This window comes from Ambystoma mexicanum, chromosome 6p (genome assembly GCF_040938575.1).
Source record: "Ambystoma mexicanum isolate Mex_15411 chromosome 6p, UKY_AmexF1_1, whole genome shotgun sequence".
NCBI lineage: Eukaryota > Metazoa > Chordata > Amphibia > Caudata > Ambystomatidae > Ambystoma > Ambystoma mexicanum.
This window is the reverse complement of record NC_090935.1, coordinates 166,028,399-166,051,677: the sequence shown is the minus strand read 5'-3', so window position 1 is coordinate 166,051,677 and position 23,279 is coordinate 166,028,399. Positions and strand designations below refer to the sequence as shown.

Sequence of the window (23,279 nt, the reverse complement as noted above, 5' to 3'; positions counted from 1 at the left end):
ACAGCGGGAGGCTGCGCACAACAACAGCTTGTGAACATGGATTTTTAAGCATATATCAGAGCCCATTCTCCTGGCAAATTAACTCGACTGCTGCAAATATGCATCGCCTCGCTCATGGGTGGGATCGTCTGTACCCGGAAGCGCTGAAGTTTGTCAATAGCGCCCACCTTAGGAGTGTCCGTGCCTATGACTTACAAACATATACAAATACACATTTCTTAAAAATAAATAAAACAAATAAACAGTTCAAAAGAGCAAAAGCGAAGAGGCACACTTTGTACAGCACATGTTTGTGCTGTGAGCACGTGAGCTGCTAGAATGCCTGTGGAATGTTGATGTGTTGACAGTGTTGTACAAATACTTATGGGTAGATATTAGCCCGCCTATGGCAGGAGCAGGCAAACTGCGGCCCTCCCACCAGATGCTTTGGCCTAGAACGCCCATCAGCCGAAGCCAGTGTGGTCAACATGGGCGTCATAGATTGAAACATTTGGGTCACCGCAGGTGGCCCACTCATAGCATGTTGGGTGCAGCAGGTAAAGAAGGCAGACACATCCCGCCTTGACTAGAGCAGGTAAAGTAGGGCATTGTGGGTAAGTGCCATCTGCTGAAATCTCTGTTCAGCTTGCAGGGCACAGCTCCGCTTATCCTTACAGCCATGAAGGCAAAAACAAGCACTGAGATCGTACCAGGTTCCAGTCCTTCTACATGCAACTCTGGGATGGAGAGGCCTGAACTAAGATCCAGGTATTCCCAAGGACCTTTGGGCTCATTACTTTGATTTCTGCGAAAGATTTCAACCTCTTTGAGATCTGCGAAAGAATTCAGGCATAGAAAACATCAGCAGGGGGAACTGCAGAAAGTACTGCTCGCCAACACTAGAACTGGATGTCACAGATGTGAAGGCGGGGATTGTCCCAAAATACTGGGCTGTTTGGGGGACACGAAGTATGAAGATGTCCTAATCTCTATCTGGAGTAGAGATGACTTAGAAATATTGAGGACCCAAGTACAGGACATGAGAGGAAGAAGATCCTGACTATGGGCCTGATCACGACTTTGGCGGTAACGCCGGCGGTAATACCACCGGTGGTATTAGCCCTACCGCCGAACTCCCCGGCGCTAATACCGCCGGATCACGAGTTTGGCGGTAATGTTAATCCCATTCCCCATTGAGCCCATTCGGGAATGCCCCATTCCCCATTGGGCTCAATGGGGAATTTTCGCGCTCTTACCGCCGGCGGATTTCCCACCGGCGGTAATAGCGTGAATTTTCGGTGGATTTCCCCCCAGCTCAGAGCCGGGATGAAATCCGCCAAAGTCCATATTTGGCAGACCTTAAATCCGTGGGTAATAGCGCTACTGCCGGATTTAATGGTATGTGTTGTCAATATGCCCAGTGTCATTGTGCATAGCTGAGTTTGTTCAAACTGGGGCTCCAGCCCTGGACTGGTATATCTTGACCCATAAATGGATCCAATTTTAGAGGTTTTCTAAAATTAGGGGTAGTGTGGCCCTCTTTTTTGATTAGGGGGTCCTAAGTCATGAGGGAGTCTAATATAGTGGAAAAAGGGGATTTAGGCTACCCCACCTGTCTGGCTCTGGTCTGGAATGGTTTCAGCACACTTGGTACAGAGCCCTATCAGTGATTTTTGCATAAGAGAACACCCAAATTACTTTTCATATAATGACAATTTTATTCATGTGACTAAAAAACATTCATGTGACTTAAAAATAGCGTTACAAAGCTATTGTCCAAAACCTTTTGTTTACCACTTGATTACTGGGTAGTAATACACTGTTCAAGGCTTTTCACATCAACCTCATACAATGAAAATTTGCATACAGTTTATGCGGTGTGGGTTAGGACATCTGGTGACTTTTAAATGTGGTATTATTTTCTTCACATCTCTCTAGGCGACACTGAGTGGTGTTTCTGGCATCCTGTAGGTAGCTGGGAATCAAGTGGCAAACAAAAAGACCTCCATTCACATTCCACAATAAGCGAGCATATGAGCAGAGCCCATTTCCCCTACATTTATGTTTCACCAACAGATGTGGACGTGCCATGGAAGGATACGATCTTCATAACTGTAGAAACCATGAGGTATGATCCTTTTGAGACAGGACACATATCGTACCTGAGGCTGATGATAAGCTCTATCAAGGAAGAGCAGAGCGGCTGAGTCAGGGAGATAAAGGGATCCGCCAGCGATAACATCAAAGCACGATAGAGGCATCTGCCTGTGAGTGACACAGGTGTTAATATTAATATTAGCGCAGAATAGATTTCACATGAATGATGACAGGTGCTGGAATATAACCAATCTCTAAATACAGATCTAAGCGGGTTATAAACTAGGTATGATTACCTGATTACCGCACGTCTGTCGTCAAGAGAACGATTCCTAGGGATTGCCAAGGGTTAATGTACTGCCGTGTAAGATTTAACAATTCAGAAAATACCAGCTCTTAAGATAGCTGGATCAAATCTGAAGTATGGTACTCTTGGGAGCCACTTGCTTTTCAAACATGTTCTCTTCGTATACTGAGATATGAGCAAAATCTTCTGGATCAGTATTAGATGTACAGAACCTTGCTGTCTTCCAGAGCCAGTACTTGTTAATGTTAAAGGATATTTGTATCTTGCACTATCACCACCGGAGTGGTCCCCTGGCACTCTGGCGGATCTGAAACAAAGGGGGGTAGGTTCGGCGTGTTAGTAAGACAAAGTTTGGAGAAGAGCAAGGGAGCTGTGAAGTGCTGTTTGCAGCTTCGGTTCGGTGAACACTGTTCGCCGAGCATATTGATGTGTCATTCGGTTCTGAGTCTGCCGTGTGCTGTTGTTTGGGGTCTGTGTGGTGTGGTTTTTGTTTCAGTGTGGTGAAGTGCGTGCGGGTGGCTACGGCTTTAAGAGGTGTGGTTGTTTTTGGTTAGAGTGTCAGAGGTGTTTGAAGAGTGGAGAGGTTTTTAGTAGTTTTTTGGGGTTGGTTAGTATCCTTGTTGTTAGGAGAGATGCTTATTCCTATTGTGTCTCCTTCGTGATTTCGAGAGGGTTGTTTCCTTTCAGTGATTAAGTTTCAGCATGATAAGGCTGTGTCATCTCTTTGTCATTCTAAAAAGTTATCTACTTTTGTGTTTCCATCTTTGTATTCAGCTAGCCCTTTTATCTTAGTTTGTCTTTGCTGCAACCTAGGTTTGGATTGATTTATTTGCGAGCTACGCCCATAACCTACGTCCTTTGTGAGTGGGCAAGGTTGTTGGTAGTGTTGGGCATGTATGTTAAATTTCTGTCCTCATGGGGTTGTCGCTTGTGTTCTATTCCACCTAGCGTCGTCTCTCTACTTCTTGTTGGAGATTCCCTTAGTCGGTACTGGGTGTTGTCTGTGCATCATATATTCCATCAATCTGTTCTTTTTGTTTCCTGTTTGTTTATCTTTTTTTTCTATTTGGTTCCGAGGTGTTGAAGAGCCAGGATCTTAGAAGTTTTCTACATTTTAGGTAGTCTTCTGTGTTTCTTATTTCTTTCGGGATGTTGTTCCAGGTTTTTGCGCCTAGGTGGGAGAAAGAAGAGCCCTCTAGTTTTTTTTTTAATGTATGTTTTTGGTTCCAGAAGGATTTCATTGCTTGATGTGAGTCGTCTCATTGGCTTGTAGATTATTTTCTTTTGTAGGAATTCTGCTCCCTGTCCCTGATTACTTCTCCATTTAACATTGTAGTACTGGCGGAAATTGCTGGATGTCTACATTTAAAGTGCAAGAAGTGCTGGCAGTGCGATCTTGATGATGTGCACCTGTTGATTTAATTCAACATTACATATAGTAATATGCCTGTAAGCGCATATAAGCTCTACACCAGGGGTCTGCAACATGTGTCTCTCCAGATGTTGTGGACTATGATTCCCGAGCACCCTGAGCATTGACCATGCTGGCAAGGGCTGGTGGGAGCTGTTGTCTGAAACATCTGGAGAGCCAAAGCTTGCATACCCCTGCTGTACACAATCACACGCAAATGCGTCAATGGAGAGGTGCATGTTGCATCAAGGACGGACTCAACCTCCACAGCATGCACATCACTTCATGCTCAAACACACAGACTACTCCAAACCCTCCCTAAAGGATTGCATGTCTCAAAATCATCTTCAACCTCAGGGTTTATCTGTGAGTGCCTCCTGATGCATTCCTTACTACCTCGCATTCCCTCTCCTCCTCGCGCATAGGCTTGGGAATGCAACCTCATTGTTTAGCTCTGAATGCCTCCTGATGCCTTCCTCCCTAGCGCTCTTTCCCTCTTCTCTCATCGTCACTCATTGACTTGGGAATGCATCCTAAAGGTTTAGCTGTGGATGCCTCCTGGTGCATTCCTCCCTTCCTCTCTTCCCTCTTCTCTCTCCTTTACTCATTGGCTTGGAAATGCAACCTCATAGTTTAGCTGTGAATGCCTCCTGATGCATTCCTTACTACCTCACTTTCCCTCTCCTCTCCTCCTCAGGGATAGGCTTGGGAATGTAACCTCAGGGTTTAGCTGTGGATGCCTCCTGGTGCCTTCCTCCATTCCTCTCTTCCCTCTTCTCTCCCCTTTACTCATTGGCTTGGGAATGCAACCTCATAGTTTAGCTGTGAATGCCTCCTGATGCATTCCTTACTACCTCACTTTCCCTCTCCTCTCCTCCTCACGGATAGGCTTGGGAATGTAACCTCAGGGTTTAGCTGTGGATGCCTCCTGGTGCATTCCTCCCTTCCTCTCTTCCCTCTTCTTTCTCCTTTACTAATTGGCTTGGAAATGCAACCTCATAGTTTAGCTGTGAATGCCTCCTGATGCATTCCTTACTACCTCACTTTCCCTCTCCTCTCCTCCTCACGGATAGGCTTGGGAATGTAACCTCAGTGTTTAGCTGTGGATGCCTTCTGGTGCCTTCCTCCCTTCCTCTCTTCCCTCTTCTCTCCCCTTTACTCATTGGCTTGGGAATGCAACCTCATAGTTTAGCTGTGAATGCCTCCTGATGCATTCCTTACTACCTCACATTCCCTCTCCTCTCCTCTTCACTCATAGGCTTGGGAATGCAACCGCAGGGTTTAGCTCCAACTCCCTCAGGGTCATCCGCTTCTCCAAGCAACGAGTTGGGGGTAGATCTCTCTCCGCGGCAGGGGCCTCCCTCTGGAACAGCCTTCCTGCCTCCCTGAAACTTGAGGAGAACCATCTCCGGTTCCGGAAGCACCTCAAAACCTTCCTCTTTGCTTCTGCTTTCTCTCCCCCTCTCCCCTGCTAAATTCCTGACTGAAATTGAACTGAATCTGCAACTGGGCCACTCTCACCAATCTCGGTCCTTGGCCCGGCCACTGTCCGCTTGCACTGCCTACCTGGCAACCCCTGCACTGCGGGAATGTCCCTGTATCCCTACAGCCCCCCTTCCCAGCACTTGTCTGCACTTACCTTGCACTTGCCACCAGCTGGCCCTTATTATTTATCTTGTTATTCTACTACCCATGTACTGCACTTTTCCCCTTGCACTTTTCCCTTCCCCTCTACCCATGCACTTGCACGATCTGAATGACACCTGGCCTAGTAGGATCGTTGTCTGTTTTCCCTTTGTTCCCCCTCCCTGCCTCGTCGCGCCTTGAAACACTTGTGTATAGGTGCGTTACAAATACCATATCATATCATATCAATGCCTCCTAGTGCCTTCCTCCCTACCACTCTTTCACTCTCTTCTCCTCTTCACTCATTGGATTGTGAATGTAACCTCAGGGTTTAGCTGTGGATGCCTCCTGGTGCCTTCCTCCCTAACTCCCTTTCCCTCTCCATCTCCTCTTTACTCATTGGCTTGTGAATGTAAACTCTGGGTTTAGCTGTGAGTGCCTCCTGATGCATTCCTTACTACCTCGCTTTCCCTCTCCATCTCCTCTTTACTCATTGGCTCGTGAATGTAAACTCTGGGTTTAGCTGTGAATGCCTCCTGGTGCCTTCCTCCCTGGTGCTCTTTCCATCTCCTCTCCTCGTCACTCATTGACTTGGGAATGTAACGTCTGGGTTTAGCTGTGGATGCCCCCTGGTACCTTTTTCCCAAACTCTCTCCTCTCCTCCTCACGCATAGGCTTGTGAATGCAACCTCAGGGTTTAGCTGTGAGTGCCTCCTGGTACCTCTCTGCGAAACTCCCTCCTCCCCTCTTCACGCATAGGCTTGTGAATGTAACCTCAGGGTTTAGCTGTGAGTGCCTCCTGGTACCTTTCTCCATTCCTCTCTTTCCCTCTCCTCTTCACTCATTGGATTGTGAATGTAACCTCAGGCTTTAGCTGTGGATGCCTCCTGGTGCCTTCCTCCCTACCTCCCTTTCCCTCTTCATCTCCTATTATACTCATAGGCTTGTGAATGTAACCTCAGGGTTTAGCTGTGAGTGCCTCCTGGTACCTCTCTCTCAAACTCCCTCCTCCCCTCTTCACGCATAGGCTTGTGAATGTAACCTCAGGGTTTAGCTGTGAGTGCCTCTTGGTACCTTTCTCCCTTCCTCTCTTTCCCTCTCCTCTTCACTCATTGGATTGTGAATGTAACCTCAGGCTTTAGCTGTGGATGCCTCCTGGTGCCTTCCTCCCTACCTCCCTTTCCCTCTTCATCTCCTCTTTACTCATAGGCTTGTGAATGTAACCTCAGGGTTTAGCTGTGAGTGCCTCCTGGTACCTCTCTCCCAAACTCTCTCCTCTCCTCTTCACACATAGGCTTGTGAATGTAACCCCAGGGTTTAGCTGTGGATGCCTCCTGGTACCTTCCTCCCTTCCTCTCTTTCCCTCTCCTCTTCACTCATTGGATTGTGAATGTAACCTCAGGGATTAGCTGTGGATGCTCCCTGGTACCTCTCTCCCCACCTCTTTCTCTCTCCTCTCCTCTTCACGCATAGGCTTGTGAATGTAACCCCAGGGTTTAGCTGTGGATGAGTTCTGGTGCCTTCCTCCCTACCTCCCTTTCCCTTTCCCTCTGCTCCTTACTCATTGGCTTGTGAATGTAACCTCTGGGTTTAGCTGTGGATGCCTCCTGCTGCCTTCCTCCCTACCTCCCGTTCCCTTTCCCTCTGCTCCTTACTCATTGGCTTGTGAATGTAACCTCTGGGTTTAGCTGTGAGTGCCTCCTGGTACCTTTCTCCCTTCCTCTCGTTCCCTCTCCTCTTCACTCATTGGATTGTGAATGTAACCTCAGGCTTTAGCTGTGGATGCCTCCTCGTGCCTTCCTCCCTACCTCCCTTTCCCTCTTCATCTCCTCTTTACTCATAGGCTTGTGAATGTAACCTCAGGGTTTAGCTGTGGATGCCTCCTGGTACCTCCTCCCTTCCTCTCTTTCCCTCTCCTCTTCACTCATTGGATTGTGAATGTAACCTCAGGGATTAGCTGTGGATGCTCCCTGGTACCTCTCTCCCCACCTCTTTCTCTCTCCTCTCCTCTTCACGCATAGGCTTGTGAATGTAACCCCAGGGTTTAGCTGTGGATGAGTTCTGGTGCCTTCCTCCCTACCTCCCTTTCCCTTTCCCTCTGCTCCTTACTCATTGGCTTGTGAATGTAACCTCAGGGTTTAGCTGTGGATGCCTCCTGGTGTCTTCCTCCCTACCTCCCTTCCCCTATCTCTCTGCTCCTTACTCATTGACTTGTGAATGTAACCTCAGGGTTTAGCTGTGGATGCCTCCTGGTGTCTTCCTCCCTACCTCCCTTCCCCTATCTCTCTGCTCCTTACTCATTGACTTGTGAATGTAACCTCAGGGTTTAGCTGTGGATGCCTCCTGGTGCCTTTCTCCCTACCTCCCTTTCCCTTTCCCTCTCCTCTCCTCTTCACGCATAGGCTTGGGACTGCAACATCAGGCTTTAGCCCCGCCTACCTCTGTTTCTCAGTTCTCACTTCTCCACTCTCAGACTTGGCAATGTCAGCCCAGTGTCTACCAGTGAATGCCCCCTGGTAGCTCCCCACCTCCCTCTTGTTGCCTGTCTTTTTGCCCTCACTGTCAGGCTCGGCAAAGTCACTCCAGTGTCTACCAGTGAATGCCCCCTGGTACCTCTAAATCCCCCTATAAGACACATACATTAGTAAACCTCTGCACAGAGTCTGGGAGCACCCTCTTGGATGCATTGGTAGGATTTCGGCAGGGATGGTGCACGGATTATGACCACCTTTGCCAAGTGTGTATGTGAAGCCTATCCAGGCGGACTTGATGTATGATGGGGCTGGGCCCCCAGGTGTGGCCCCTGCATACACCCGATTGCTGAGGCCTGATATGTACAGCTTCTGTCTGCATCTGCCAAGAGATCCTCGAGCTCCATGACTTCAATGATGGGCGAAACCGGGCCCTCTAAAGCCCAAGCGTCGTTCCCGGTAGGACCTCAGCCGGGTGTCACTGCTGTTAATGCCCTAGAAGAGGTGCATTACCTTCATCCACCCAGTCGTCTCCTTTCTTTTTTTATTTTTTTATTTTTTATTGCACCCTAAAATGAGGGGTTTTAATAAAAGAAAAGTACAGGAGTTTTAACCTTCCTCCTCCATTACTATAGATTTGAGGGTGCAAAAGCACCGTGCCAGACATATGCTCCTCTGTCATTAGTCTGTACCACTGTGCAATGGATCTCAGATGGCTCCCAATTGCCATAGACACTTAGCGCCCGATTCATACAACTTTAGCGCGGTGCAAAGTGGCTTTTAACTGGTGCAAAGTGACTTTGCACTGCAGGCAAACACCCAGATTCACAGAGTGAAAAGGGTATTTTTGCAGTGCAAACACCTTGATTCACAGAGAGGTGCAAAAGGTATTTTTGCAGTGCAAAGTGATTTTGCACCGCGCTAAACGTCCCATGAATTGGGTCCTTAATCTCTTCATTTGATTTGTTGCAGAGAGTTGTTTCCACCAGCTGCCAATATTACTCTGATATGACATGATATGACATTTATAACGCGCCTATACACAAGTGCTTCAAGGTGCGACGAGGCAAGGGAGGGGAAACAGAGGGAGGACAAAGACAAGGATCTTACTAGGCCTAGTGACATTGAGATCGCGCAAGTGCATGGGGAGAGGGGAGGGGAAACTTTGCGTCAGTGCCGAACATGCACGGAGTAAGTGTCTGGAGGTTTCATTCGCATTGGACCTGCAGAACCTACACATTCGATCAGCATTACCAGTCTTGGCCCAATTCTAATCAGAGTGTCCAACAGATTGAGTTTCAAACTTAAGTAATCCAGGTGAATATATGAATTGGGAAATTCTTTTGTGGTACAGTCCAGGAGCTGGAGCCGCCAGCTGTGTGTTGATGTAATCTTTATGACCGTTTTTCGCAGCTAAATTGATACTCTTTGTTGGCGATCGTAATCCAATAGATAAACTTTTAGGATGTGTTTGGATTTGAATCGTGGCAGATTGGAAAATGGATCTCCATTCACCTATTCCTGATGTCAGAAAGAAACAGTCTCAGGCACATTCACTAAGGGAGTCTGTGTGGTACGATGGCTGCCAGTCTCGCACGCATTCACTAAGGGAGCTTGTGTGGGCAGATGGCTGCCAGTCTCGCGCTCATTCACTAAGGGAGCTTGTGTGGGCAGATGGCTGCCAGTCTCAGACACATTCACTAAGGGAACCTAGGTGGGAAGACGGCTGCCAGTCTAAGGCACATTCACTTAGGGAGCATGTGTGGGAAGATGGCCGAAAGTCTTGCACACATTCACTAAGGGAGCCTGCGTGAGAAGATGGCTGCCAGTCTCGGGCACATTCACTAAGGGAGCCTGGGGGGGAAGATGGGTGCCAGTCTAAGGCACATTCACTTAGGGAGCTTGTGTGGGAAGATCGCTGAAAGTCTTGCGCACATTCACTAAGGGAGCCTGTGTGGGAAGATGGCCGCCAGTCTCGCGCACATTCACTATGGGAGCCTGGGTGGGAAGATGGCTGCCAGTCTCGGGCACATTCACTAAGGGAGCCTGTGTGGGATGATGGCCGCCAGTCTCGCGCACATTCACTAAGGGAGCCTGGGGGGGGGGAGATGGCCACCGTTCATATTTCACCATCAAACTTGAACCACAAGCAGTATTTGTTGGATTTCTGGCATGCCACCAGAACACAATCTCACTTCTCCGATCTAGCAACACGCTCTCGTTCCATCTGTCTCTTTAGAGCATACCCACTTGCCGTATCGCCGCCACAGTGGTTATGGAAATCCATGCCTGACAGCTGTTTCACAATCCGAGAGATTTGGCACCAGTACGCCTGGGAGGCTTTTTTTTCCGCTCCAAACTATGAAAGCTCATCATTTTACGTTCAAATGCAAATAGGGTGCCTTGTGCAAGCTGCAACCTCCCCCCCTAGGCGATGCGCGGCAACGACGGTCTTAAAGATTAGCAGCTACGCTCTCGGCAAGGAAAATCAGGAAATGACGTATTGATAAGATTCCTCTGGATAAAATCATGAGATTCATCAATTCAGTCCACACTTTGCAGCATTTCTCGTGTTGCCCAATTCTTTACCCAGCCAGTATCAACCACACCTACATTTTGAGTGAATAAAACTATGCAAACCTGCTCGCTCATCGGGAGCATTTGCAAATTTGTCTTAAGAGCCGTAACATCTGTGCCAAAATAAAATATTTTTGGACGGCGTGGAATTGATGAATAAATGTTGCAATTAAAGAATAAGTGTGACTGGCCAGTTTTATATAACACTTTCTGCCTGTGCCTATGACAATTGATGCCATGTCCTATAGCACTTAATGCCCGTGCCTATGATTATTAAGGCCAGTTTCTATTAGACTTCGTGCCAGGGGCCAGCCAGGTTCTAATTTCCATCAAAAACCAAACACATGCCAGCACACAGTAACCGCTTTTTCTGAGCTGGAGCCACCAACAGCACATTAAAGCTCTCCTGCGCTTTTCCCTCTCAATCCTACTAACCGATCCATCCCAACCCCCTTCCTTTTCAGATCTTCCTGGGGACCATGAAAATGGCTGTGGTGCGCGGTATAAGTCACAATAACCTAAAATAATGGTATCGGACAGGGAAACTGAGGCGTAGCTAAGAATTACTTGCCCAGGATGGTAATATTTGGTGAGGTGGGTAAACGGTGAGAGATCACCCAGCGACGCAGATAAAAAAGTTAAAACACTGGACAGATCGAAGTGCTTATATGTGATATTACCGAAGCAAATTTCAGAGTAGTACATTTCATTGTGACCAAAATACCCAAAAATACTGATTTATATTTTTCTTTTTTATTTGGGGGTTTATTTGGGGGGGCTCCCGCACCGCCCCACAATCCCCCTGATTTTCTTTCCTTATAACGCCACCCTAACCGCATTCTGACACATTTCAACCCCTTACCCCTCTATCCTATATATATTTATTTAATATTTTCGGTATTTTGTGGTATCATGGTCACAGTGAAATGTACCACTCTGAATTTTGCTTCGGTAACTTGACTGGGTACCATCTAAGCATGTAAATCCCTGCACTGGTATTTCATGAAGGTGCAAACGAATGGCAACACTCTTTGAGAGATGCACACATACCTGCACCGCACAAACATCCTTTCTGTAAGGAATTCTGCCATATGCACGGTGGGTGTTTGCACTCGCATGGGTTTTTTGAAATTTTAAAAGAAATTGAATGGTGGCAGATGTACCTCCGGAAAATGTGTGGGTTTAATCTGAACCCATTTTCCTCTGCTCACCACTGCACATATACCTGTTACTCTGGGTGCACACAGCCTACGCATGCCGCCCCCATGTCATATTGAGTTGGAATATGAGAGCCAAGAGTACACCATATCATCTCAGATGGGGAGGACAAAACCTTCCTCCTGACATGGCCAGCTTAATTAACTATCAAAGGCTCCACGGATCCATCATGTCCTTTTGTGTAAGCACTGCAGGTGGTGGTGGTGCAATTGACATATTTAACATACTAATAGAGCATACGTCAAACAGGCCCACATGGGGCCTGGCTGCAGAGTTTAACAAAGGAGACAGAAAACCCCAACTCCCTTTGATATGCACTGTGTCAACCTGAAGTCAGCTCCCGCCTCGCAGTATCATGGGCAATGACCTGTCATGTCTGGGACCATGTGTTTACAGTAGGAAACCCCTGCAGGGGCACCCCATTTGGAAGGTACGAGGATGTGGATTGATGGAGACAGAATGTCTGTTCTTGCCGCAGCTTCAAGTGAGACCTGCTTTAATCAGTAACCTCAGAGAGCTCCATTAACTAGAAAGCACCTTTGATCCACAACAGACAGGAAGATGGGTGGGATTTAGTATTACATGTTTTCACCCCTTTACCTTTTCTGTTGCAAAACACTCTGGTTATGACCTCATGCATACAGGAGATTGTTGGTGGGGAACCAGGATTGGTTCATTAAGGTAGGCTTAGCCTGCACCAATCACTGTGGTCCATTTGGCTTTAAAAGAGGCCTGAGCGCCTCTCTTGGTAGATCATCTGAAGACCTTGCAAGAAGTAACAAGAATTACTCATTTGGACCCTGGCAGATGGTACAGTCTGCCTTACAGCTTCCACCAGTGAAGGAAGGCCAGGATTTCCAAAGAGGGAAGCAAAATCCCACCCCTAAACATCTCCCAGGGAACAGAGGGAGATACTGAATGCAGAGGACCCTCTAGCAGCTCCAGAACCAGTACCCAGTCAGCACACAGTGTGCCCTGCTAGTCTGTGCAAGCAAGCTTCCTAGGTGGGAAGTGCCAGAGAGTCTCTAAGCCAAACCAAGGACAAGGCTGTTGCCTACAACACTCTCCTCATCGTTGAGCCGTCCACCTTAAAAGACACAAGCACAGTGAAGAATCTAGGAGTAGTGCATCATCAAGCATCTACCAGCATCCACCGTAAAGGACATTTTCAAGCCAGTTAAGTCCCTCAAGCTGCAACTGACTTCACCACTGACTGTTGTCACGCCGCAGTCTGAGATGCCTCGACCAATGCTTCAGACAATCCTACCAGCAGTGAGACTATGATTCCTGCCACCATGTAAGCAGCCTGCAGCCGTCCATCCAGCCTCGCTCACTGAACTGCCTGCCGCCTGATACCCGCAGCTGTCTCCCGTCTTGAAATCTGTTGCAGGAGCCGCAAAGCACCTTGAAACCGACTCGACCTTGTTGTGCACTAAGAACTTCTACAAGCACAAATTATATTGTGGTTCTGTCCCCCTGATCCCCGCTGTGATGAAACCAAGTATCCTTCAACTATTGTGATTAATTACTTTACCGACTACCCTCCTGTCAGCATCCAGAGTGCATCCCTTTACCTTCTTGAAACTGGCTATCCACTGCATTCCTTTACAAGGTGGGTTGTATTGTGTAGTGTGCTAGAACTGTCTGTTGAATAATAATAAAGCAGATATTTTTCATAAAACCTTGACTGGTCAGTTCCTTTTCTCATTGGGTAATAATTGTATTTTTGTTGTGTTGCAACTAACCAATGATCCACAACCTTGTGGAGATAAGCCTGCGGTTTCATCCACGTTACCAAAATTGGACAAGCAGGTCTTATAATTCACTTGTATTCCAATCTGTTTTGACTCGTTCTGGTGTACTAGAGGTGTGGGACTGATTGATGGTTTAAAAACCGGTATTCATCCCTGGACCACTGGTGCCCCGGAAGTTGATTCATCACACTTTCCCTCTCGCTCGAAAGCAAACTTTCGTAAGCAAATGTAAGCTATAAAGAAGAGTAGAACTAGAATGTGAAAGTTGATGTCAATGTCATGTGATGTAATCACTTGCTACGTTTTTGTCTTTTGCAGGTTGTGCCTTTGTGAAATACTCTTCGCATGCGGAAGCCCAGGCAGCCATCAACGCGTTGCACGGCAGCCAGACAATGCCGGTGAGTATGCGATGTCATGGTGAACCTTGGCAGGCTTTGGCATGGCAGTGTGTGTCCATTGGCCCAAAGTGTCCTTTAGGTAGTTGAGTGAGTCCCATTGACCCCTTTATGCAAGGGTAGTGGAAGAAAAGGGCTGGTATAGAATAGGGTAATGGTGGGCTTGCCCTCATAAAAATCGCCCCAAAAGTTGTGCGGATAGCGAAACTGCGCCCACGCGTGAAGGTCGAAAGAATGAATGACATTAGAATGGGGTGAATTGGGGAGGAGGGCCATTGTCAACTCTTCCTTTGATATTGACTTGGATATAGAGCGATGACATTGAGCTCAGTAGATGTGCGGGGTAGGGGCTCAGGGTACAATACCATCAAAATCCCCCACACCACTAATGCTTCCATTTTGGTTTACCTCAACCTTTTGCTCCATGTTCGAGTTTCAATTGTGAGGGTTGCGGACTCATAGCTTGGTCTCAGAATGCATACAATAGGGGTACCCTCTCAAGGCACTACAGTGTGTTCAAATGTACCACCGATTTAGTGCTTACACTGCCTTCCTTCCGGGGCTTCTCAGGCTGTAAGGGTCCAACCATCCTCACAGGTTGTACTAGTCCTGTGATGTTTGCACTAGGTTAATTCATTTAAATTGCCCATATTTAATGAGGCAATCCAATACATAGAAACAGCCTCATTTTTTTTTTACTTTCTGCAATTGGCCGGTGCTTCAGCGTCACCTATACGTCAAAACTATTACATTAAAGTACAGCTAGGTGGGAGATGGCACGTGGGGAGGGACACACAGCTTGTAGGTGGTGTTTGGTTATTTACCCGCTCATTGACTGCCCATGGCCATGCTAATCCCAATGGCCATTCCCACCCACCTCCTGCCCCTTCCCGCCCAAAACACACCCTTGTGGGATTCTTTGAGCAAGATTTATCAAGTCTTTCCCTCAAACGCTGTGCTCGAAGTGCCTGCCAGCGCTTCTTAGGGTTCATTTCTTAATTGGAGCTCTAAACGCACTACTGGTTTAATGAAAATATCTTAACCAGGTCTGTCTTCGGCCACTCCATTCATACGCACTATGCGTGTCCTTCACTGAAGGCCTGCTCAAAGCAAGCATTGGCAAAGCCCACAGTTCGGCTTGTTTAAAAATATATTAAGCATTTGCCATACACTGCTATTATATGCCCAGGTACTGGCACCATTTTGCAGCTGCTAACAGTGATGGGCACTGAGTAACACTATGCCAGTGCCAGGCACATGCCTTTCCCATGCCTACACAAAACTGTTGGTATTGCCAATGCATGTTTTTAAAGAGCCATGGAATTCTTTAGGAAGTTCCTGACCACCGCTACCGCGTCTTTGGTGCAGGACCCTCAAGAGGAACTCTGATGATCCTTTGCAAGATGCGGTGTAGAGCATCAGACACATTCATATGACAGGTATCCATGCTTCAGGGCAGCGATCGGTGTGGCAGCCACCATGAAAAACAAAGGCTGCCATTTCAGTGGAACCCTATGGACGCCGCCTGCTGGTACCGCGCGCGATCAGGCCGTCAGAGTCCGTAGAGATCCGTGCCACTCCGCAGGAACTAAAATACTGCATGGAACATGGAAACACATGCAGTGAACTTCACACCGTTATTCCCGCTCTGTGGGGTGAACAAAAATGATGTGGTGTAGTCACACCCGGGAAAACAGGGTCTCCATGGGTGTTCACAGGTCCGCACCATTTTATGCCAGGAAGAACATGCAGGCCAAAGACTACCACTAGCCAATAGTTTGACTGACTAATACTTCACCACCTTCACCTTTAAAACAATGTTTTGGTGGCAGAGCAGCTTTGCAAGGGGAGTAAATTGTCTCGGGAGGATAGCTCAGGGGCAACGTGCTCGCCTTGGAAGCAAGACGAAGCAGAGCAACACAGGTTCAATCCCTGGGTCTGCATTTAGAAACCACTGGGTATTAAGCGCTTTATAAATAACCAATTAAATAAATACTACATTATTTACCCAACTCCTGTTTTCAAGGCATCAAAAACTGGAAAGATGGTTAAGGGTTTAGAGGATGTACCCGCATATGGCAAAGAGCTGCTTTTTCGCTACAAGGAAAACCCAAATCCCATTGGGCAAGGCCTTGCTATCCTCCAAAATACTAGTGCCCACTTCCTGAGCCTGTGAAGAAGCTCCTCAACATCTCCTCATATAGATTCGGTCGGATAGATGATAAACCCACTTGTAAAGGGAAAAGTCCCATCTGGGTCAATAGACTGGTCATAACCAAGGCGCTATATGCAAGTGAGGAGGAGGCCTGGCATGCAGTGTCTTGCGGATAAACTCACTAAATGTATTCCCTCAACAAAACACCTCCACCTGCTGCAATTATGTTCAGAGAACCTTTCAAAGAAGTCCAGCGGCATGTCCAGGTTGAAGGCATGACGTGTGAGGGCTTATGTTGCAAGCCATTCTTTTACAATTTGCAAGATTAGAATTTAAACTGCATCTGTAGAGGGCTGCCATGGTCAGGCTGTTGCCTTCACAGCACGCAGCGCATCCTACCCTGATCCCCTGGGTAGCAGTTGTAGAGGGCGCCATGGTCAGCCTGTTGCATTCACAGCGCGCAGCGCATCCTACCCCGACCTCCTGGGTGGCAGTTGTTGAGGGCGCCATGGTCAGCCTGTTGTATTCACAGCGCGCAGCACATCCTACCCCGACCTCCTGGGTGGCAGTTGTTGAGGGCGCGATGGTCAGCCTGTTGCGTTCACAGCACGCAGAGCATCCTACCCTGACCTCCTGGGTAGCAGTTGTAGAGGGCTGCCATGGTCAGCCTGTTGCCTTCACAGCACGCAGCGCATCCTACCCTGACCCCCTGGGTGGCAGTTGTAGAGGGTGCCATGGTCAGCCTGTTGTATTCACAGCACGCAGCGCATCCTACCCCGACCTCCTGGGTGGCAGTTGTAGAGGGCGCCATGATCAGCCTGTTGCATTCACAGCGCGCAGCGCATCCTACCCCGACCTCCTGGGTGGCAGTTGTAGAGGGCGCCATGGTCAGCCTGTTGCATTCACAGCACGCAGCGCATCCTACCCCGACCTCCTGGTTGGCAGTTGTAGAGGGCGCCATGGTCAGCCTGTTGCATTCACAGCACGCAGCGCATCCTACTTGCATTCACAGCACGCAGCGCATCCTACCCCGACCTCCTGGTTGGCAGTTGTAGAGGGCGCCATGGTCAGCCTGTTGCGTTCACAGCACGCAGCGCATCCTACCCCGACCCCCTGGGTGGCAGTTGTAGAGGGCTGCCATGGTCAGCCTGTTGCGTTCACAACACGCAGCGCATCCTACCCCGACCCCTGGGTGGCAGTTGTAGAGGGCGCCATGGTCAGCCTGTTGCATTCACAGCATGCAGCGCATCCTACCCCGACCTCCTGGTTGGCAGTTGTAGAGGGCGCCATGGTCAGCCTGTTGCATTCACAGCACGCAGCGCATCCTACCCCGACCCCCTGGGTGGCAGTTGTAGAGGGCTGCCATGGTCAGCCTGTTGCGTTCACAACACGCAGCGCATCCTACCCCGACCCCTGGGTGGCAGTTGTAGAGGGCGCCATGGTCAGCCTGTTGCGTTCACAGCACGCAGCGCATCCTACCCCGACCTCCTGGGTGGCAGTTGTAGAGGGCGCCATGGTCAGCCTGTTGCATTCACAGCACGCAGCGGATCCTACCCCGACCTCCTGGGTGGCAGTTGTAGAGGGCGCCATGATCAGCCTGTTGCATTCACAGCACGCAGCGCATCCTACCCCGACCTCCTGGGTGGCAGTTGTAGAGGGCGCCATGATCAGCCTGTTGCATTCACAGCACGCAGCGCATCCTACCCCGACCTCCTGGGTAGCAGTTGTAGAGGGCGCCATGATCAGCCTGTTGCATTCACAGCGCGCAGCGCATCCTACCCCGACCTCCTGGGTAGCAGTTGTAGAGGGCGCCATGATCAGCCTGTTGCATTCACAGCGCGCAGCGCATCCTACCCCGACCTCCTGGGTGGCAGTTGTAGAGGGCGCCATGGTCAGCCTGTTGCATTCACAGCACGCAGCGCATCCTACCCCGACCTCCTGGTTGGCAGTTGTAGAGGGCGCGATGGTCAGCCTGTTGCATTCACAGCACGCAGAGCATCCTACCCTGACCTCCTGGGTAGCAGTTGCAGAGGGCTGCCATGGTCAGCCTGTTGCCTTCACAGCACGCAGCGCATCCTACCCTGACCCCCTGGGTGGCAGTTGTAGAGGGTGCCATGGTCAGCCTGTTGCATTCACAGCACGCAGCGCATCCTACCCCGACCCCCTGGGTGGCAGTTGTAGAGGGCGCCATGATCAGCCTGTTGCATTCACAGCGCGCAGCGCATCCTACCCCGACCTCCTGGGTGGCAGTTGTAGAGGGCGCCATGGTCAGCCTGTTGCATTCACAGCACGCAGCGCATCCTACCCCGACCTCCTGCTTGGCAGTTGTAGAGGGCGCCATGGTCAGCCTGTTGCGTTCACAGCACGCAGCGCATCCTACCCCGACCCCCTGGATGGCAGTAGTAGAGGGCGCCATGGTCAGCCTGTTGCGTTCACAGCACGCAGCGCATCCTATCCCGACCTCCTGGGTGGCAGTTGTAGAGGGCTGCCATCGTCAGCCGGTTGCGTTCACAGCACGCAGCGCATCCTACCCCGACCTCCTGGTTGGCAGTTGTAGAGGGCGCCATGGTCAGCCTGTTGCGTTCACAGCACGCAGCGCATCCTACCCCGACCCCCTGGGTGGCAGTTGTAGAGGGCTGCCATGGTCAGCCTGTTGCGTTCACAGCACGCAGCGCATCCTACCCCGACCCCTGGGTGGCAGTTGTAGAGGGCGCCATGGTCAGCCTGTTGCGTTCACAGCACGCAGCGGATCCTACCCCGACCTCCTGGGTGGCAGTTGTAGAGGGCGCCATGGTCAGCCTGTTGCATTCACAGCACGCAGCGGATCCTACCCCGACCTCCTGGGTGGCAGTTGTAGAGGGCGCCATGATCAGCCTGTTGCATTCACAGCACGCAGCGCATCCTACCCCGACCTCCTGGGTAGCAGTTGTAGAGGGCTGCCATCGTCAGCCTGTTGCCTTCACAGCACGCAGCGCATCCTACCCCGACCTCCTGGGTAGCAGTTGTAGAGGGCTGCCATCGACATCCTGTTGCCTTCACAGCACGCAGCGCATCCTACCCCGACCCCCTGGGTGGCAGTTGTAGAAGGCGCCATGGTCGCATCCTACCCCGACCCCCTGGGTGGCAGTTGTAGAAGGCGCCATGGTCAGCCTGTTGCATTCACAGCACGCAGCGCATCCTACCCCGACCTCCGGGGTGGCAGTTGTAGAGGGCTGCCATCGTCAGCCTGTTGCCTTCACAGCACGCAGCGCATCCTACCCCGACCCCCTGGTTGGCAGTTGTAGAGGGGGCCATGGTCAGCCTGTTGCATTCACAGCACGCAGCGCATCCTACCCCGACCTCCTGGGTGGCAGTTGTAGAGGGCGCCATGGTCAGCCTGTTGCATTCACAGCACGCAGCGCGTCCTACCGCCGACCTCCTGGGTGGCAGTTGTAGAGGGCTGCCATCGTCAGCCTGTTGCATTCACAGCACGCAGCGCATCCTACCCCGACCTCCTGGTTGGCAGTTGTAGAGGGCGCCATGGTCAGCCTGTTGCGTTCACAGCACGCAGTGCATCCTACCCGACCCCCTGGGTGGCAGTTGTAGAGGGCTGCCATGGTCAGCCTGTTGCGTTCACAACACGCAGCGCATCCTACCCCGACCCCTGGGTGGCAGTTGTAGAGGGCGCCATGGTCAGCCTGTTGCGTTCACAGCACGCAGCGCATCCTACCCCGACCTCCTGGGTGGCAGTTGTAGAGGGCGCCATGGTCAGCCTGTTGCATTCACAGCACGCAGCGGATCCTACCCCGACCTCCTGGGTGGCAGTTGTAGAGGGCGCCATGATCAGCCTGTTGCATTCACAGCACGCAGCGCATCCTACCCCGACCTCTTGGGTAGCAGTTGTAGAGGGCTGCCATCGTCAGCCTGTTGCCTTCACAGCACGCAGCGCATCCTACCCCGACCTCCTGGGTAGCAGTTGTAGAGGGCTGCCATCGACATCCTGTTGCCTTCACAGCACGCAGCGCATCCTACCCCGACCCCCTGGGTGGCAGTTGTAGAAGGCGCCATGGTCGCATCCTACCCCGACCCCCTGGGTGGCAGTTGTAGAAGGCGCCATGGTCAGCCTGTTGCATTCACAGCACGCAGCGCATCCTACCCCGACCTCCGGGGTGGCAGTTGTAGAGGGCTGCCATCGTCAGCCTGTTGCCTTCACAGCACGCAGCGCATCCTACCCCGACCCCCTGGTTGGCAGTTGTAGAGGGGGCCATGGTCAGCCTGTTGCATTCACAGCACGCAGCGCATCCTACCCCGACCTCCTGGGTGGCAGTTGTAGAGGGCGCCATGGTCAGCCTGTTGCGTTCACAGCACGCTGCGCATCCTACTCCGACCTCCTGGGTGGCAGTTGTAGAGGGCGTCATGGTCAGCCTGTTGCGTTCACAGCACGCTGCGCATCCTACTCCGACCTCCTGGGTGGCAGTTGTAGAGGGCGCCATGGTCAGCCTGTTGCGTTCACAGCACGCAGCGCATCCTACCCCGACCTCCTGGTTGGCAGTTGTAGAGGGCGCCATGGTCAGCCTGTTGCGTTCACAGCACGCAGCGGATCCTACCCCGACCTCCTGGGTGGCAGTTGTAGAGGGCGCCATGGTCAGCCTGTTGCATTCACAGCACGCAGCGGATCCTACCCCGACCTCCTGGGTGGCAGTTGTAGAGGGCGCCATGGTCAGCCTGTTGCATTCACAGCACGCAGCGCATCCTACCCCGACCTCCTGGGTAGCAGTTGTAGAGGGCTGCCATCGTCAGCCTGTTGCCTTCACAGCACGCAGCGCATCCTACCCCGATCTCCTGGGTAGCAGTTGTAGAGGGCTGCCATCGTCAGCCTGTTGCCTTCACAGCACGCAGCGCATCCTACCCTGGCCCCATGGGTGGCAGTTCTAGAGGGCGCCATGGTCAGCCTGTTGCGTTCACAGCACGCAGCGCATCCTACCCCGACCTCCTGGGTAGCAGTTGTAGAGGGCGCCATGGTCAGCCTGTTGCGTTCACAGGAACGCACGCAGCGCATCCTACCCCGACCTCCTGGGTAGCAGTTGTAGAGGGCGCCATGGTCAGCCTGTTGCGTTCACAGCACGCAGCGCATCCTACCCCGACCCCCTGGGTGGCAGTTGTAGAGGGCGCCATGGTTAGCCTGTTGCGTTCACAGCACGCAGAGCATCCTACCCCGACCCCCTGGGTGGCAGTTGTAGAGGGCGCCATGGTCAGCCTGTTGCGTTCACAGCACGCTGCGCATCCTACCCCGACCCCCTGGGTGGCAGTTGTAGAGGGCGCCATGGTCAGCCTGTTGCGTTCACAGCACGCTGCGCATCCTACTCCGACCTCCTGGGTGGCAGTTGTAGAGGGCGCCATGGTCAGCCTGTTGCGTTCACAGCACGCAGCGCATCCTACCCCGACCGCCTGGTTGGCAGTTGTAGAGGGCGCCATGGTCAGCCTGTTGCGTTCACAGCACGCAGCGGATCCTACCCCGACCTCCTGGGTGGCAGTTGTAGAGGGCGCCATGGTCAGCCTGTTGCATTCACAGCACGCAGCGGATCCTACCCCGACCTCCTGGGTGGCAGTTGTAGAGGGCGCCATGGTCAGCCTGTTGCATTCACAGCACGCAGCGCATCCTACCCCGACCTCCTGGGTAGCAGTTGTAGAGGGCTGCCATCGTCAGCCTGTTGCCTTCACAGCACGCAGCGCATCCTACCCCGATCTCCTGGGTAGCAGTTGTAGAGGGCTGCCATCGTCAGCCCGTTGCCTTCACAGCACGCAGCGCATCCTACCCTGGCCCCATGGGTGGCAGTTCTAGAGGGCGCCATGGTCAGCCTGTTGCATTCACAGCACGCAGCGCATCCTACCCCGACCTCCTGGGTAGCAGTTGTAGAGGGCGCCATGGTCAGCCTGTTGCGTTCACAGCACGCAGCGCATCCTACCCCGACCCCCTGGGTGGCAGTTGTAGAGGACGCCATGGTCAGCCTGTTGCATTCACAGCACGCAGCGCATCCTACCCCGACCTCCTGGGTGGCAGTTGTAGAGGGCGCCATGGTCAGCCTGTTGCATTCACAGCACGCAGCGCATCCTACCCCGATCTCCTGGGTAGCAGTTGTAGAGGGCTGCCATCGTCAGCCTATTGCCTTCACAGCACGCAGCGCATCCTACCCTAGCCCCCTGGGTGGCAGTTCTAGAGGGCGCCATGGTCAGCCTGTTGCATTCACAGCACGCAGCGCATCCTACCCCGACCTCCTCGGTAGCAGTTGTAGAGGGCGCCATGGTCAGCCTGTTGCATTCACAGCGCGCAGCGCATCCTACCCTGACCTCCTGGGTAGCAGTTTCTTATGGACGGCAGAGAACTAAGGTACCATGAATGCAACACGGGGGGGGGGTTACTCGATCCTGCCAAATGCTTGGACCAATATACCCCAGCTCGAGAGACCACACTGCACATGTCAGGGTCTGTATGTCACTCCTGCGGGGAAAAGGTACAGGTTCCCAGATGCTAACAAAATCACACTGCGTGTCTGCTGAAAGAAAAACGTGGTCTGATCCTCAGCCACCAATCACAAAATCGAGGTCAGCAATTGTTCGACACCATAGGGGGGCTAGCAGGTGGCTGATGGATTTAGTACACGCCTTCATATCTGTGTTCTATGAGTGATAATCAGAATTCAGGTGTGGCACGCTAACAGCAACAACAAAAAAGCAGCAGCACAGCCACCAGACAGAGGCACTGTCCAATGAGTCTTGCTGGCTGAGGCACTGGGTTCATTGAAGGTTCTGAGGCGTTCTGCATTCATACGTATTCAACCTTAGGAAACCGCCTTGCACCCCGGTGGCCATGAGGGTCGCGCTTGTGCAGCCCCGGGCCTCCTGACGCTCACCCAATGCTCTAAATTGCTCAACCATGTGTAGAGGGATGGAATGGACATGCCCTGCCCCAGGGGTTCCGAAATAGGATGCATGTGGAATGCCGGTATCACAAATAGGCCACCTGCACAAAAATGCCCCAGATGTGTTTTCCTTCAGGGATCTCAGAGGGCTGACATGAGGCCAACGTACTGCGCTGACATGAGGCCAACGTACTCCGCTTACCTGATGCCATCGTACTGCGCTGATATGAGGCCAACGTACTGGGCTGACATGAGGCCAACGTACTGCGCTGACATGAGGCCAACGTACTCCGCTTACCTGATGCCATCGTACTGCGCTGATATGAGGCCAACGTACTGCGCTGACATGAGGCCAACGTACTGCGCTGATATGAGGCCAACGTACTGCGC

General features: G+C 51.5%; 1 protein-coding gene across 18 annotated transcripts in view; it reads left to right on the top strand.

Annotated features, from left to right (window-relative positions):
• Nucleotides 1-23,279, top strand: part of CELF4 (CUGBP Elav-like family member 4) — a 1,533,185-nt gene that overhangs the window by 1,215,576 nt on the left and 294,330 nt on the right. For all 18 annotated transcript variants that reach the window (XR_011280606.1, XR_011280603.1, XR_011280605.1 and 15 more), the window contains exon 5: nt 13,759-13,838. Coding sequence is in view for 13 of the 18 variants with exons in the window: in XM_069626873.1 (XP_069482974.1) it covers nt 13,759-13,838 (80 nt within the window). In the remaining 5 variants the exon portion in view is untranslated. The remainder of the gene's footprint in view (nt 1-13,758; nt 13,839-23,279) is intronic.